The following is a 17,737-nucleotide window of genomic DNA, read 5'->3' on the forward strand; positions in this document are numbered from 1 at the left end:
AATCTATATTTCTGTGTATCAAAGCAACAGATTACTGCAACAAGATTACAAATTCTAAATCCTGATGTGATCTGCTTGAAGGCTTTTTGGAATGAATAGGAGCCAGTGATAGAAGAAAATGCCTTTATACATTTGTCATCCTTGCTGCTCTCACTGTGCTCAAGCATATTTTAGCACTTGAAATAATGACCAAAGCTAATATGTGTTTGTCTCATGTGATTCTTTTGGCTTTGTTCTTGCAGGGATATTCAGGACAGAAGTATTATCAAAATCTACCGGAAAGAGCCCCTTTATGCCTCATTCCCTGGATCCCACATCACCAATGGTGACCTTCGGGTAAGATCAACGGGTTGCATAGGGGCCATTCAGTTTTTTATTGTCAATGCCACAAGAGATAAAATGGGCAGAGTACTAAGGAACATTTCATCAATGGCTATGCTGTGGTGCACACAGACATATGTATATTGACTTTTTAGCAAGCAATGTGCTTCTGCAGATGTGCAGTCATAATCTTCCTCTATAATGTTCAATGCACACTAGCAGAAGAGGGCAATTTCCTCCTTGTGTCTTGAGGGCTATAGATGTGGACTGGGGTGATTATTTCCCCAGAAAGTGATTGAAAAATCCTGAGGATCCTAATCTAAGCACCTTCCCCACTCCTTTCTTCTCCTTTCCTTTTCAGCAAAACTAAAATACTTGAGCCAAATTTCTTCAGTAGAGAGGATCACTGGAAGATTTGTATTTCCCTTGAGCTTTAGATGTTCAGAAAAAGTCACCACTTTTAAAATATCTCCCACCCTGGGAAAAAATCCATATATCCTACAAAATCTTGCTTCTGAGGGATTCCAACTTAAATTAGCAGTTCTGTTTTAGGAAAAGAAAGGACTAGGGAGAATCCTCTGTTTCTGATATTGACGGATGGTATCCATGAGGTTGGAAGAGTTTAGGATGGGACTTGCATTTCTGTAGATATGAGTCCAAAATCATGTTAGCCCACATTACCCCACATGTGGTTAGCTTTAGAAAAGTAGCTACAAGGTCTCCATCTATTTTAGGGAACAACCTAGTTTAATAAGGAAAGCAGTTGCTTTGGAGGAAACAAAAAGATGGAAAATATAATGAAGCAACTTGGCAACAAATATTTCACTAGTGTAAGCAGAATTTTGGCAAGGAAGTAATAAATATGCCCATCAAGGCATTCATCAGAGTAAAGTATGTTTCCAAAAGCGGGGATGGAATGGAATGAATCAACGGTAAGAAAATGCAAGAAAGAAATGTTGTGCTTCAGGGAGAGATAAACTCTCCCATGCTTTGGGAGGTGATCTGTTGTGAAGGCCATAAGAATAAGACATTTTGTTTTCTATCCTCACAGGCAGCTCAGTATATATTATGCACTTCTACACTTGTTTCATATGGTTAAATAATCTCATATATTTTTACCTAAATGCAGACAAGAGTTAGAATATTCTGAATTTCTTTGACTTCTTATCATTCCAGAGAGAGGTGGTCTACACTTCCAGAGAATCCTCTCCCACCCGGCGCCTAAACAGTATGTCTTCTGCTTCCCACCTCACCTCTGGCTCCCCCCCTCCAGTGCTCCAGTCATCCTCGCCTTCTCGTTCCCGTATGTCTTACAGTGGTGGGCGCCCACCCTCCTATGCTGGCAGCCCTGTGCATCATGGCGAGCGCCTCTCCAACCTTCCTCCAGCTCAGGGTGTCTCACCAAGTCCAAGTGCTATCTTGGAGCGCCGGGATGTCAAGCCGGATGAAGACCTGGCAGGAAAAAATATGGTGCTGGTGAAGAATGAGGGCCTGTATGCTGATCCATACAGTATGGTACATGAGGGACGTTTGAGCATTACATCTACTCAGTCGCTGGCTGGGATGGGGGATCCATTTGCTTACCCTGGAGGGCTCTATAAGCGGGGCTCAGTGCGTTCTCTTAGTACCTATTCAGCTGCTGCCCTGCAATCAGAACTGGAAGACAGTTTATATAAGCCCAATGCACAGATCTATAGTGATACTTATGGCCCAGGGATGGGCTTCCGTTTGCCACCATCATCTCCACAGAAAATAGCTGATGGCCGACTGGTGGATGTTCAGCAGAGCCAAAGCCCCCACAGCCCTTATTCAGGGCCTCCAAGTCGATCCTCCCCAGTACGGCAGACTTTCCGCAAAGATTCTTGTTCCTCGGTCTTCATGGAAAGCCCTGTCAATAAACCACGGAATCTCAGCTCTTCAGGTGCTCCAGAACTATTCCCTGGACCTGGGGAACGACCTCATTCTGGATTCAGTTCACCTGTGCCTGCCAAGGATACTGAAACAAGGTAAGATGATGGAAGTGTATCATTTCTTGCTAATAATAGATGTACCACTCTTAATAACACAGTGATCAGCACCTTGAATATTTTACACATTGGGAAGTTGGACACTAAAATGCAGGCCTTCTTATTCTGGATTGAATTTGACAGAGTATAAAGAATGATATTCCAGTCTCAGCAAATGATATTTCTATCCTATACTGTTGTTATCTCAAAAGAACCCACATGATTTTGGTTATTTGGTGCCAATATGTTAAAATAAATGCACATGGGTTAGTACACAGTTTGGCCTCTTACAGTGACTCTTATGGTCATTTTGGCTGGAGCAGCAGGAGTGATCAGGCACTAGGCATTTGAGCACATAATGCTTGACTGGTGCTTTGCAAAGCAATGATCAGGCATTTTGGAGGGTAATTATGCAAGACCACTAGACTCACGTAAAAATTGCCCTGATTGACAAGGCAGCTTGCACAGTAGAGCACTGCTGGCTGAAGTGGTGAGTCCACTTGCCAGTACCTATCCACAACCCCTTGTCAGCTGTTTTTAGACAAAGCAAGAGAGACAGCAAGAGGACATGAGTAAGCAAGAGAGCAAGGAAGCACAAGAGAAACAAATGAGTGAGTGAAAGAGAAGTATCACATATGGAAGAAAGGATGAACTGAGCAAACATGCAAGACAGACAAATCATCTGTGGGATGAGTGGCTGCTTTCCAGTAAAGCCAGAGAGATGGGTCTGGTATCTGTCAAAATTCACTTCTTTCCCCAGTCCCAGCCCCATGCCATATTAAGGAGAGCAATTGGAGGATGTTTTTCCCATCAGCAGGAAATCCACCAATCATTTTCCATAACTAGTTCCATGTTAAACCTGTCAGAATGGAACCTTCCGCTGGTCTCATTACCAAAGCAGAGTAGAGATCAGCTGTCAGGACAGTGCAAATAATGCTGGCATACATTTGTGCATTCTTATGGACTGGAGGAAAACATGTTAAACAGGCTTCCTGCCGATCATTCCTGTTGACAACACAAAGACCTCTTGACCTAGGACCTAGTAACTTCTTTTTTCAGCCCCTCTTCTCATCAGCTTTTAATGAATTTTCTCAGATAAGAGAACTAGTTGGAAGAAGAAATGGGGAAAATCAGCAAAATGACAAATGGAAGCTATCTTGATCCTCTGTAAAAAAAAATTGAGTGATGCAAAAAGCCTTATTCCAAAGCATTCCATATTTTTGAGAACTGGTAATGGCATTTCCAGTTTTGTTCTGTATTTTTTCAGATCTGATTTATTTCTTTTTTCTTTGCTATGTGCTTGCATCAGCATTGGACTAATCAGTATAGCAAGGCAAAATACTGTTGAAGCATTCAGTTTTCTGTGGACCTTTATTTAGACTTCCATGCTTGCAAATTCTATCCTTACATTACTTGACAACTGAGTGGGTAGTCTGAAGAGATACGCCTATTAATTACCTCTTACAGCATAATCCTATGTATAACTCTTCAGAACTAAGTTCCATTCTGTAATGAGGCTGACTGCTGAATAATTGCCCATAGGATTGTTCAACTAATGTCAGATCTGTTGCAAGCTTTATATATTGGGTTCTTCCTTTTGCTTCTTTTGTTTCATTATATGCAAAAAAAAGTGGTATTTCGCTCATTTAAAAAGAAATAAATTAAAAACGAGAGGAAAATAGTTATTATATAGTTCCCTCTTGTGGGAAGCTGAAATCAAACTTCAATTAAAAGATGCTACTCATGGGATAATTATTACCTATTTCCCAGCAGTAAGCAATAAAATGAGTGAAAATCTGCAAGCAGGAAACTTTTAATAAAGAAGAGAAGGGGCCTTTGCTCAGTGGGACTTATTGTTCGATTAAATGTTATAGAAGGCCCAAGGTCATTGCGCGATAATATACTGCCTGAGTCCCAAAAGTAATGTATCAAGAGTGTGCCTGCTTGTAATCTGTCAAGCTTCTTGCTCTATTCTTTTCAAAATTCTTTTAATTTTATAATAATGGAAAGCTTTGCATCCTGCAGAGCAAAGCATCATTCCCAAGCATGGCCTGTGTTTCCACTTGAATTTTTATTTTAGAAAATAAAGTCGAGGTGGCTGCAACCCAATACTTCATTTATCTTCTGCAATATGATAGATGGGTGTTTTATGATTGGCAGCTATTAAAAAATCCCAAATGTGGTCACTACCCCCAAAAGGTTGATGACCCCCCAAATAGTATGGTATTACATGTTTTGTGAAACCTCCATTTTTAATTTCAGTTTGTTGTGGTCTCAGTCGCACTGAAGGGGTGAGGAAGCAGCTGCTTTCATCCTAACTAGCTGGAATAATAACCTGTCTTCCATGTCGCCATAGCAGTTAATCTTTTCTTCTTTCCCTCCATTTTTAACTTGCATCTGCCTCCCTTACCCATAATTTTCAAGGGTCTGATGAAAGACATATTGCAGCAAATTAGATAGCACAAGATTGTGTGCCTTGTCTCATGTTTAATCTTCCCGTGCCCACGAGAATGGTTTCTCAGCTGACTTGAGTTGCCAGGGGGAATGTAAGAACAGAGCTCATTAGGATAACAGAAAGATAGAAAGAAAGAAATGATTAGAAACAGCAAGGGGAAGGGAGAGTGAAAGGCAAACAGGAGAAGTCAAAGGAATAAGAAGCACAGTCCTGTCAGAAGTTAATGTAGTGGAAAGTACGTGTGAGAAGTTGCTCCTCAGTGCAGAACCTGGAAGGAAGGCTGAGTGAAGAGGCCCTTTGGGATGGACACTGGATGGAGAAAGTGAGTGAGAGAAGCCAAAACACAAAACCACCCTTACCGCTATATTTGGTTTCATGCCGTTTCATTTCATTTCGGCCCTTTCCTTTTCAAAGTCAAGTCTTGGAGCGTGGCCCCGACAGGAAAAGGCAGATCACCTCACTTTGACCAACAAAAGGTACAGGATGCCTGAGTTTTACTGGCATAACAGTGGCTCACACAGACTGACCTGCATCTTGTCACTGTTAAATACTTGTAAATACTTGTCACTGAGAAAGTAGGCATGTTCATCATGTCCTTAATGCAACTGTAAATGGAGTGAAACAAAGGCTACAGAATCACTGACACAAGCATGCCATGTGTGTGACACTTTTTCCAATAGCACATTATCTGATATACAGGGGTGGGGCGGGGGAACAGGGTGAGACACAGTGGATTGGAGTGTCACGTACCACCCTGTGCAAGGGAAATACTCCCATTCAGAATTTGATTTGCTAAAGTAATAGCTCCTCTCCCCTTCAGGACAAAATTGCCAACCCTGCTGTCATCCAGGATATACTTCTGAAGATATGCTCTCCCACTAGCCTGGAATTACAGGATTTGCTACTCAACACATCTGAAGGGTATCGGGCAGGGAGAAAATGCTTTATGCAGTTGCCTTCATGCCAGGTTGTAAGCTTCCCAGAAGTATCTGTAAGGTCTTTATGGATTTGTGCTCTGATTCTGCTGGACTGTTAGGCTCTTACATTTCCTATGTCCTCAGGAAGCCTGTTTTGCTCCTCAGTTTTCACCACAATGTGAAGATGTTGCCTTCTACAGAGCTTCAGGAAGTTATATTGACTTCCCTCAGATGCTTTTTACAATGCAATCTTCCTGCTGTTTTATCTGGGATATTATATTGTTTCTTTGCTAATATTTTTTTCTTGCTTTGGTGATTTTATACTTTTAGCTTCTTTATATTGTCACAAACAAGCCTGGATTATCAAATTGAGAGATGGGCAGGAATGCTGTTTCAAAACTGAATCCCAATAAATATATTCTTATGTTTACTCATACTGCTATAATAATAGGCAGTAATGAAAAAAGCATATACTTGTCCTACTGCCTTGTCTGGGTCTTTTTATATGCACAGTCTTTTTCCCTCTTCCTCTGTCTTTTCATTAAGGGAGCGCATGGAAGCGATGGAAAAACAGATTGCTAGCCTCACAGGATTGGTACAGAGTGCATTAATGAGAAGCTCAGATGGAGAGAATCCTAGGTAAGAGATTGGATGGATAAAACTGCATGTCTTTGCTGCTCTTCCCTTGGCATTGACAGAGATGGTGAAATTTTCCTCTGGATTAGGTCTTTATCCTGATAAATGCAAAGCAGAATGTTATTACCAGATTAGAGATGCATTTCCAACAATCCAACAAAATTGGCCAGGTTGCTTTTGCAATGGGTTAAAAGAGAATGGAAATCACTATGGTATAAAGGTTAGAGTGTTGGACTTTGGCCAGAGAGATCAGATATCAAATCTCTGCTCAGCCATGAAATGTAGTGGGTAGAGTGGCAAGATGCAAGATAACTTATTTTAAGTGTAAAGAACATGGAACTTTTGCAACTGGCCACCCTACTTTTAGGTGATCTTAAGACAATAACTCTCAGCCAAACTTGCCCAGTTCAACCTCTTAGTCCGTAGAGTGTGTATTCCAATGAAATATGAGACAAACCGCCTGGTAGAGCAGTATTTCCACTACTGCAAAGAGTATCTATCCCCAAACTCATTCCCTCACATTATATAATCCTCTGTGTTTCAAAGAGAACCACTATCAAGGGTACCATTCCCTTCATTGTATCGATAACTCGTGAAGTACCATTACAATCAGTTACCTTAGCCTCAGTTGTACTTAATTAATTGGGATAATGGCTTGGTAGTTCTTGCTTCACTACCTATGGGCCCCTCACCTGGCATCCTCCCCAGCCTCAGTCTGCTAAAGAGATAGGACACATGCTGCCTTGCTGGTGCTTAAAAAGTAAAAATGAGGGTGGGGTGTTATAGTAAGTATAGAGGATGGCCTTAAAGGAAAGAGGGAGGAAGGGAAGCACATTCAGACTTGCAAGATTCTGTTACTGCGGCTGTTCTAATGAAGTACCTTTAGGTCTACATGGTAACTGTTTCTTAGTCTAGTCTACCTTATAGGGCTGACAGATGGGCTATGGAATCATTGCTATAGTGCAACCTCCTAGTGTAGCATAGTAGCATATGCCCTCCTGTCCTTTCTGGGAGATCACTCTCACAACATATTAACAAAATCAAACTTTATTTTTTTAAAGAAAAGAACAAATAAAATGTAAACCTTACTTTTTAACATTATTAAAATGCAGGTATACAGGATGAATAAGAGGTGTTCCAGAGCTTACGGGGTAACATAAAAAAAGAACATGCAAGACACAATGTAATGCTCCAAATAGATCACAAGTTATTGCTTGTCTGCCATAAAACTTTTGTCAGGATATGCGGTAGAAAATTCCAAATTAATATACAGTTTCCAGGAAAACTATAAAGAAAAATTTAGGTCTTCATGCACACCCTGTAATAAAAATAAAAGGATGGGGGGGGGGGAAACCTCAGTAAAGCTTAGATAGCACTATATAGAAAAATAAAAGATAAAAACTAATATAGTTTTCTGCTGCTAGACTTATTTACCTATTCCTGAGATACAGTTTCCTGAAGCAAAAGCTCTCTGCTTGCTTCCCTGGACTTTTCCAGCTTCTTGTAGATTCCAACCTTTAATCAAAGGCTCAGGAGTATGGTGTTTATTATTTCCTCTCCCTAGTCCCAGTACCCAGCTTTCAACTTTTCTCCCTCTTGGGGAAAAGCTTTGTACTTTGTCCAGAGTCACATTGTTTGAGGTGGGTGGCCTTATAAATCTAGCTAATAAATAAATAATACAATTTTACTCTAACTGTGACCCAGAACATGCATATCTCCCTCCTAAAAATGTAAAATCTGTGTCTGAGAAGAATAAATGTGTATCCTATGTCTGGCATTAGGGCTGATAGTTTGGAATATTGTGAACCATATACACAAATCACACACTATTACAGTATAACGATTTTCTCCTCCATCCAAATATATTAAGCCTAGAAATGACTTTTGAATATCTGTGTCTTGTTTGTTATTACAGTGAGAGAGCAGAAGGGACCAATGGAGGAACACCTCCATCAGCACGTAAGTGAGCAACTGAAGTCCCATCCTCAACTCTGACTTATCACAAGAGAAGGAAATCATCCTAGGTTCATCAGTGGAGTAGCAAAACAAGAAGTGAAAAGTCCCATTTGTAGTTGCTGTTGTATCTGGAATAGGCTAAAAGTATTTTTATCTTGATAGGTGGGCTTTTGGGATAGGAAGTTTTCATGAAAACGTCCCATCCCTTCGTTTTGTTCTTTTTGTTTTCGCTTTTCTCCTGTAAGTTATGGCACCTGCATGATCTTCTCATATTCAGTGCCATTTTCCCACTTTTTGGGCTGTCAGGAACAACGTGCAAGCAAGAATTGCCTTCACTCTTGATTTGACTTCTTGATGATGCCACGCAGATTTTGCGTGTGATGTTGCAAATACAGTTCAAAGTGAGGGAAATGATTCTTGCCTCAAGGTGAGAATAGTTTCAGCATAACTACCAGGCCTCTTCTACAGGCAAGTTTGAAAGAGAAGCAATAGCTAAATGAGGAGAAGCCGATGCTAAAGTTAGCCCAACTCTCGGCATTCTTGGAGTTGCTGAAAGAATAACACTGTCCACACCGATGGACAGTGGTAAAAATTGAAACTACTGCTCACTAGTGTACTTTATTCGTGTAGAAGATATTGCTCCAGATGTTGTCTTCTCTTTGATGAAAACTCTATAATGAGAGAAACTATGTTCTGTATTGCAAGCTTGATAAAGGATCTTAATGGCATATAATCCTAGTCTTTTTTTCCCCAATCTCTATGGATTATAAAAGTTATTTTCTCTGTTGCAGCCCCAAGCAAGAGCAACATAGGGACCCCAGTTCCTGGACCTCCACCCCCATCCACTACTGGCACACCAGCTGGGCAGCCCACTGCTATCACCCGCCTGCACATGCAGCTGCACCTCCATGACTTGCAGCAGAATGCCAGTGACCTCCGCAACCAGCTGCAGCAACTGAAGAAGCTGCAGGTAACCCGAGTTGGAAAGAATACGCGTTTTGGCGCTCTTTCCCACGGAGGGGGAAGTTTTCAGAATATTACGTTGGTTCCACGAGGGAAGAACTGAAGCTTTTCTCCATGCATTAGAAATGCTGTGCTTTGAAAGCAAATGATGCTTCATACTGAACCTTCAGAAACCAGAGAAGTGGCTACATCTGATGCCCAGTTGTTAGAGCATGTCCTGTATGTTTCCGCAAAACCAAATAAATGATGTGAAACAGAAGCACTGCAGATTTGTTCAAATTATCTAATATATACAGATCTGAGAATTTAGCTTCACATGATGTAGAATTTGGAGAGGCACTTGAAAATAAAATTGTGTTATTTGATGTAATCTTATCCTTTAGATAACACAAAATGGAAAGACCTAAACTGGAACCTGTTTCTTCTTTAAATTAAAAAAATAGTTTCTGGCTAAATTCCATAAGGAGTGCACTGATTTTAAGGTCAACTTTCCAGTGCAAAAAGTAATTGTGTCTCATATTTCTTTCATAGGGAGAAGCAACAATATTCATTCAGCAGTCATAGTCACTCAGTTTCAGTATTGTCCATTCCTCTCTTTATGCACACACTCATTTTGCTTCCCTCTAATAAATTAACCTTTCCCCATAATTTTCTGTTGTTAGAAGAAGAAAGGAAGGGGCACAAACAACCAAGGAGGAATGCAAATTAAATGTAGGTATGGAGAAAATCTAAGGTTCAGCGTTACTACATATGCATTGCTCACTGAACGTCTTAGTTTAATCCCTGCCATCAACTGTGACTGGAAAAGGTTCTCTGTCTAAAACTTTGGAGTGTTGTTGCTGGTCTATACGGACAATAATGGGACAGATGGATCAGTTATTTGAATCTAGCTTGTTATTTTTCATTTTCTATTTAGGCTTCATTTAACTTAGTGATAAGGTAGGGTTTAATCCTAAAATCTTTCCCCATCCTTCAGACACCACAAAAAATAAGCCTTCTGCTTCCCCCATCCCACCACAAGAGTCTGCCTTGCTATCTTTTCACTCTCAATTTTGTTTCTCTTTTCTGTTGACGCTTATTCTCATTAGTCGGGCTCACCAAAACAAACTGTTCTTGGTGCCAGGTGATATTAATTTGGAGTCTGTGGCACCAAATGAAAGGGCAGATGGTAGCTGTGCATCCAGAGCCAGCAATCTGATCTTTCTTCCCCAACTGTGGGAGTTGCCTGTGTTTTTCTCTGAGTTGCTTAACTCCAAAGATAATTAACAGTGACAGCTTGTTGGAAACTGGAAAGCAGCAAACAGTGCAGAGAGGTGGAAAGGCAAATGGCTCACACTCCCTCATTTCTCCCAGATGCTTTGAAACTCTGGAACACCCACCACGTCCAGATTTGCATAGATGTCTTCTGTAGTGTCAATCACATGTAGAAACATCATTCCCACTGGGTGGGTTTGGGCTATGGAGAATTCGTTCAACAGAGGGTACACCAAAGATAACTGATCTGGCGTCCTCTCGATGTTTATGATTTCCAATCCCATCAGACCAGGCTATCATGGCCAATGACGAGGGATTCCTAACCCATTGGTCAGAGCATCTAAAATTCTATATGTAATCTGTATAGAAATAGGTATTTATATAAGATAAATTTTGACCAATGGGTCTGTTCTTTCATTACTTTGCAAATATCAATAAAGGGAATCAAACCTCTAAGCTCTGTGGAAGAGGGGGGAGGAATCTTTGATTGCCAATTCAGAAGCGTTATTAATGTTCAAAGATAGCACTAGGATATATTTTTAAAAAATATTTGGGTTTAACCATTCTTAATTTTGCAACCAAATTAGTGTCGTAGAAATCTGAAACAATTCTAATTATGCATACAGTGTTCCAATCCAATTTCAGTGTGACTATAAAAGAAGATGAGATGTTAGACGGCAGAGGATGTCAGGTCCTCATTTATTTCAGTTGCAGTATTTCAGATATAAGAGTGGTAAGACTGGATTCCCTCCAATGGCAACATGCATGTCTAAACTACAGAAAGAAACTTCTAAGCCTTTGAAGAATCATACATTCACTGACTTCAGACAGAAAATAAATACGCACGTATACACCTTGTATGCTTCTAAATGTGAAACAAATATTAATTTGTGTTATGAGTTTTAGGCCCAATTCACCATTCACTGGCTTCTTTACCACTAGTTTTACATTGTTTGGGGGAAAATACAACATCTGGAGGGCTCTTTGAATGCAGACACATATAAACAGTTCTTAATTACATAAGTGATTGGGTATTCCTTTTGGGCAAACCCTTTGGAAATAAGAAATTGTATATGTGTGTCATGCAGGTGAATGATTTTATCCATATTCAGCATCTGTTTAGAAAAGAAAATCTCATGCTGGACTGTGAATAGGCCTGCATAGTGTTCCTGAAGGGAATTAGATGTGCATCAGCCAACCAAATTCCAGTTTATAAATGCTAGTAATTTCATTCTACACAATGCTTGATTGGTCCTGGCTGTTTATGGAAGAAACAGGGCCAGTTTCTTTATCTGGTTTCTACCTTTCCAGTTTTTTTTTTTTTAATGTCTTAGCTATGATCATGGAAAACTATTATTCACCTTGACCCTAGGGAGCCTCATCCTAAACCTGCAAACTGTGGGAATAACAAGGGGCTGCACAAATGCACACACACAAACACACTCTGCTGGTCCCACAAGAAAATGCCACACATCCTAGTTTGGAGCATATGAGGACTCCTATGTGCTCCTATGCACAAGAAATTTCTAGTCTGGCAAATTTGTGTGCAAAAGCAGTTCTGTTTGCTAGTACCATTGAAGCAAAGCCAGAATCACTGGGGGGAAAGTGGTGCACATTGGACAAGACATTGATGATTCAGGACAGTCTCAGATAAGCCACAGGAAAGTCTCTAGATACAGACTCTCCTTAATCCATTTCTCCCAGAATCCAGTACACCCTGGCTATGATGAATGAAGCAGTTGAACTGCATCTGCTTATCTTCCTGTTGAACCCTGATTCCCCCCCCCCCCCATCCATTTCAGCTTCAGAACCAAGAGACAGTGAAGACCATGTTGCGGCGGACAGAGACTGAAATCAGCGTGCGGGTGACAGACACCATGCGCAAGCAGGAGGATCCCTTACAACGGCAGCGCACTCTGGTTGAAGAGGAACGCCTCCGCTACCTCAACGAGGAAGAGCTCATAACTCAGCAGCTTAAGTGAGGATTCTGTAAAAATGTCCATATTTATCTAGGGTAGGGCTAAACAGAAGGTTTGATTTGTCATAGACTATGGGGGCTGGGGGGGCGGGTTTTCTCTGTATGCTCTTTTTCTGGCTGGGCTGGAAATGATATTTCAAGGTTAAGTATTCTATGAGTGATATAACGTAACTCCATAAGGCACAGCTGGATTAAAGATTTGCACTGCTGAGGCAAGCAAAACATAGGTTGGTTGGTTTGAAAATGTATATCTTGCCCTTCAAGTATACCCCAGTCAGAATTGGAATCACTTGTTTAGTTTGGAAAAAGAGGCTGAGAAAGAATTTAGGAATTCAAAACATTTCTTTTAAACATAAATAGTTATAGGTGCAAAGGTATGCATTATGGCAACACACATAATCACAAGCTGCGACTGTGCGAGTGAAGCCCTGCCCACTTTTTACAAAAGTTGCAATGCACGTGGAAGGGGCAGGGCTTTGATTATGTGGTTTTGGCCCCCATCTTCACTTTTTTGACCCTTCCCTCCTGTGGAGGTACATTGAATGCCAAAATTGAATGGGGGCAGCACAAAAAGTTAAGCAGCCATTTTCTCTTATTTTTTTCTTCTCTTCTCTTCTCTTCACTTCTCTCTCTTTCTCTCTCACACATACACTTTCCTTTCCCTTCTGCTCCTTCAACAGATTGCTGGAAAAGAATCAAATTACTTTTGTCAGATATCTGAACTACTTATTTCAAAAAGCTTTTGAAATTAGGCTGCGGGTTGCATTAAATTAGGTCAAAAGCCTTGAGTGATTCACTCCTGATGTAAATAGTTCTGGAGGACTCATTCTGCCCCATGGGTTAAGTCCCTCTTTATCCCCATCTGTTGTATCATCCACATGAAACTACTGGATTTATCCGGATGTGGAGTATATTATGACAGGGACACCTATCCCTGTCGTTCTCATTCCCCTTTTATCTTAAGAGAAACAGTTATTACACTGCTGAGGAAGTTGCATAGCTTCCCGGACCTAATCATACGGATGACCTTTGGGAGTTTCTCCGTGTGGTGTCTTTTTCTAATTTATGAAATACATGTTGCTTGAGACCATGTTATAGTGATTCTAAATTACCTCCAATCTGTTGAAGAGATTTAACTTTCCAAATTGCACTTTTCTGTTTCTTTAATGAACCTGCACCTTATTTTGGGGTGAAAATCCATACTTTTTAAAATTAAAATACTTTCTAGGCGTAATTGAAGATTCGGTCAATAGTCACTTCTCTTTAAGGTGACACAGAAACTAATTGTTGCAAGTCTGCACATATTTTATTGCATCTAAAAATGTTCCTTTTTTTTGACATGACTCTGATTCAGCCAATTTGAAATCAGGTGAGGTTCTTCATTATCATTGCAGTTCTATTTTGGTAGCTTCCTGATTGCTTTCTACATCCCAAAATAACTCTGTCAAGTAATGATTATGGTGTACTGATTGAGGATTTTTTAAAACTGATTTATTACTCACTAGCTTGATCCCATGTTTATTTATTTATTTTAACATACACACACACACACACACAGAGCGATAATACATATAGACTGTTCATATATATAGCCCAAGATAAATACAGAGATAAGTATATTTAAGCTCATTAATTTCAGTGGACTTGGATCTTTCTAGTTTTGTTGGTTATGACCATACTAACAAATACATCTACACATATATAAATGCCACTCAAACAGGTAGTAGTCTTACATGTTACTTTTCTCAGGCATATGGCTATTTAAAAGTCTGCATGCAAATTACATCACTAAGCCTTGGAAGGAGGAGAAGTAGAAGATGAAGGGTCAGTAATCAGGAAAGTATGAGAAGATTAACTTCCTTTGTGCTGTATTGTCTTCTTCTATATCATTTGGAGAGAATAGCAACAGACATCTTTTTCTTTCCCTCTCTCCCTGACCTTAGTGTGTTGTCTTTATGTATCCACAGTGACTTGGAGAAATCGGTAGAAAAGATCCAAAAGGACTTGATGCATAATCACAGATTCATCTCCACACAAGAGCTGGAGGAGAAATCCCTGGTGCTTAAACAGTTGGGAGATACCTTGACAGAACTGAAGGGTGAGATGGGGCTGGGACTGAGATCAGATAAATTTGACAAAATTGGAAAAAGTCTGTGCAGTAGCATTTGGTACCGTATTTAAGTCTGAGAATTTCAGCTGTCTTTTAAAACAGTCAGACAAACAAATCAGGAAGCTTCTAGCCCTCATGTTCATTTTAGAAATTAAACTGAGAAATGTATAGATAGTATATATTAAGACCATGCTGTGATTTGGAATTGAAGGCAAAAATATATTTTGGACCATAACAGGTACACATGTAGCACTTGTTTGCAGATTCATAAATCAAGCACGTCTTTTCCAAGAATTGCATGGCAGCTGCAAATGGTGGCCCCAGGATCCCAGCAAAAGACATGGCTGCTTTAAGTACTTGCAGGCAGGTGTTACATGCATGCCCCTGAGCTTTCCAAAGGATCTTTTTGCCTTCAAATCTGATGTGCTACATATATATAGAAAACCGAATTAGGAAGAGAACTTCCACCTTATGAGTTGATCTGTGTATGTTGTACTTTGTGTAAGGGTGAGTGAATGGCCTTCTCTTGTTTACTCTTAGATTCATTCCAGTGTTTCTGTTAGTTCATATAACGTTCCATATTCATCAATTGCTGACTCGAGCTGCATTTTCCTTGCCACACATGTCTCCACAGCTCTTTACCTTTATATTTGTTAACGACACAATCACATTAAAATAATGTCTAAGTTCTTTAAAAAGTAACACCAAAACAAAAGCACCAACTCACACATTTCAAGACATTTTTTTAGAAATGAGAAAGTTGTACGTTCTGTATGCAGTCTAGATTTCTCTTGAGTGTAGATTTTTGAGGGATTTTAATGGTAGTTGTTCTGACGTTTGCATTATTTGTTACATAGATTATGGACAATCTGTCTATAGAAGTCCTAGGAAGCTGTGGGTTTTCCAGGACATTAGTCATCACACATGTATTCTGAAGCTGGCTCAGACTAAAGGCCTGCTAAGTCCAATAATCCAACTGTGATCAAGCAAATGCCCCAAGAATTCATAAGTAGGGTAGGATGGATCTCTCAGACAATCTCTATGGTTTGTGGTCAGTCTCAAGCAATCAGCAATGTCTTGACTTTAAAAATTGAGGGAACATTTTAAGTTACTATGTGAGCAGTACATTAGATGGAGGTTTAGCTAAAGTTAATGCCTCATAAGAGATTCCCTTTTTCAGATGGTAGATCAGTCCCGCTACATTGCTTCTGAGGACTCTCATATTCATTCTCTTAAGTGGGACCAGACCCTGGATTCTGTTCCAAAGTCCTGCCCTCAGTCTTGCCAAAAACTGTTGGTAGATTTAGTCTTCATTATTCAATTGTAAATGTTTACAATCATTAGTGCTCATCATAATGCCTTGTTGCAAAATATAATTTTAGGTGTTTTGAGCAAAAAAAGGAGAAGGAGAGAAAGGAGTGAAAATTTAATCATGCTTTTGTATTTGGAAATCAAAGAAAGTAAAGGATAAGGATCATTCTTCTTGCTCTTTAGCAGAATGCTATGCATGGTCAGTGTATCAAGAGAAATGTAATAAGTTACCCGCTGGAATATGTTATGCATTCTCTAAATTTACTTCAATAATTTCCTCCCAACCCTGTTTGCTGAACATTCTTACTGTACCATGTAGTTGTAATTTTGTTATTATATTCATACTGGTCACTGCCTTAGAAACATTCGAGGGGGAAAAGTAGTTTGAATGTGTTACCTTTACAAGTCTCAAGGCAAGCAGCAAAGATCAAGTAGGCAACAGCATCCAGCTAAAGGGCTGGATCTTTCCCTTGTCCCCTTCCAGGGGCTGGATAATATTACTGCATAAAGCCAAAGATACAGCCTTTCTCTCAAATCCCATCTCTAGGTGGGTCTCCCAGGGGGAACTTTTATGACTTTTTTGACACACAAATCCTGGGACACATCCACCAATCTGGTCTCCTGAGCTTCTAGTTCCTAGCCAGTGTGCTATGCCATTTGTCTCTGCACTAGCGGAACTTCACAAGATCAGTCCCCAAAATTCCACATGTCCTCAGCTGCATCCTGATTGGTGCTGCATTTCTGGTTCTGATGTGGAACTTAGTGCTCTGTAAAAGAACTAAGGACCATATCATGATATCTTTTATTCTCATTTGCACAACTGCTTTGTAGTGCCCCTTGATCATTGTCCTACTCATTCTCATCAGTTTTTTTTCCTTCTAATATTTACTTTAATTTATGTTCCCCAATTACTATCAAATAAATACTATGGTTGTAATCCTGTGCATACTTCACAAGAAGTAAGGTCCATTTTCCTTTTTTACTGTATTTGTACTGATATGATTATTGTGAGGATGCATAGTATATGATTACAAACTTTTCTCTATGTATCTGCTGCCTGGAGACTATGCTTCTGTACCACAAGCAACTAGATATTGGATTGTAGTGCTATTTTTTAAAAAAAAAATAGAGCCAACCCAATAATCCAGAGGTTAATATACTTTATATTATTGTGGCAAATGTCCTAAACCTCAGTAGGACCAAGAGAGAGATTATAGAAAATTCCAAGGTTTTCCAAGAAATGTAAAATGTAAAATTACCAGCTATGCCTTTGGTAAACTATCCAAATGTCAGCCTCATTTCCACCGTTTCCAAAGACTTCCCTCTCTCTTTCACATTCTGAGTTGTAAATGTCAAAAAGCAGCTTGACAGCATTTTGATTTCTAACATTTCTCACTGGGCCTTTTATTGGTACACTACTTGTCAGTTTTGCCAAGTTTTTGACATTTAAGTGGACAAATCAAAATAGAAGGAAGGTGGTGCAGATATATTTCATCTATCAAAGGTTTGATAGATATATGCCTGAGTGTCATCTTAGTATTTCAGGACCACTTTTTCCTTTATGCTGTGCTAGGTATGTACTATGGTTGTCAGTAGAGGTTAAGCTATATTGCTGATACCGCAAATGTCTTTCTGTTTCCTTATATATTCTCCAAACCTATATTATACCTGATTATTCTTTAAAAAAAGACATGGGCATTTCAGAGTTCATTTATGTTTGTTTAAACTGATAGTCTCATGAAACAGAAATATATATATATATATATATATACTGTATTTTTCTGTCAATAAGACGCCCCCATGTACAAGACGACCCCCACTTTTCCAACC

At 39.8% G+C, this 17,737-nt stretch overlaps 1 protein-coding gene across 1 annotated transcript in view; it reads left to right on the forward strand.

Moving 5' to 3' along the window:
* The window catches only part of SRCIN1 (SRC kinase signaling inhibitor 1), a 237,664-nt gene that overhangs the window by 186,195 nt on the left and 33,732 nt on the right, over positions 1-17,737 (forward strand). The window contains exons 8-14 of the mRNA XM_088143286.1: positions 243-336; positions 1,498-2,327; positions 6,246-6,338; positions 8,251-8,294; positions 9,083-9,261; positions 12,311-12,486; positions 14,454-14,584. Of these exons, the coding sequence (XP_087999412.1) occupies positions 243-336; positions 1,498-2,327; positions 6,246-6,338; positions 8,251-8,294; positions 9,083-9,261; positions 12,311-12,486; positions 14,454-14,584 (1,547 nt within the window). The remainder of the gene's footprint in view (positions 1-242; positions 337-1,497; positions 2,328-6,245; positions 6,339-8,250; positions 8,295-9,082; positions 9,262-12,310; positions 12,487-14,453; positions 14,585-17,737) is intronic.

The sequence above is a fragment of the Python bivittatus genome, unplaced genomic scaffold (genome assembly GCF_059951505.1).
Source record: "Python bivittatus isolate LINGU-HERP-01145 unplaced genomic scaffold, Pbiv_v1 ctg000410_np1212, whole genome shotgun sequence".
NCBI lineage: Eukaryota > Metazoa > Chordata > Lepidosauria > Squamata > Pythonidae > Python > Python bivittatus.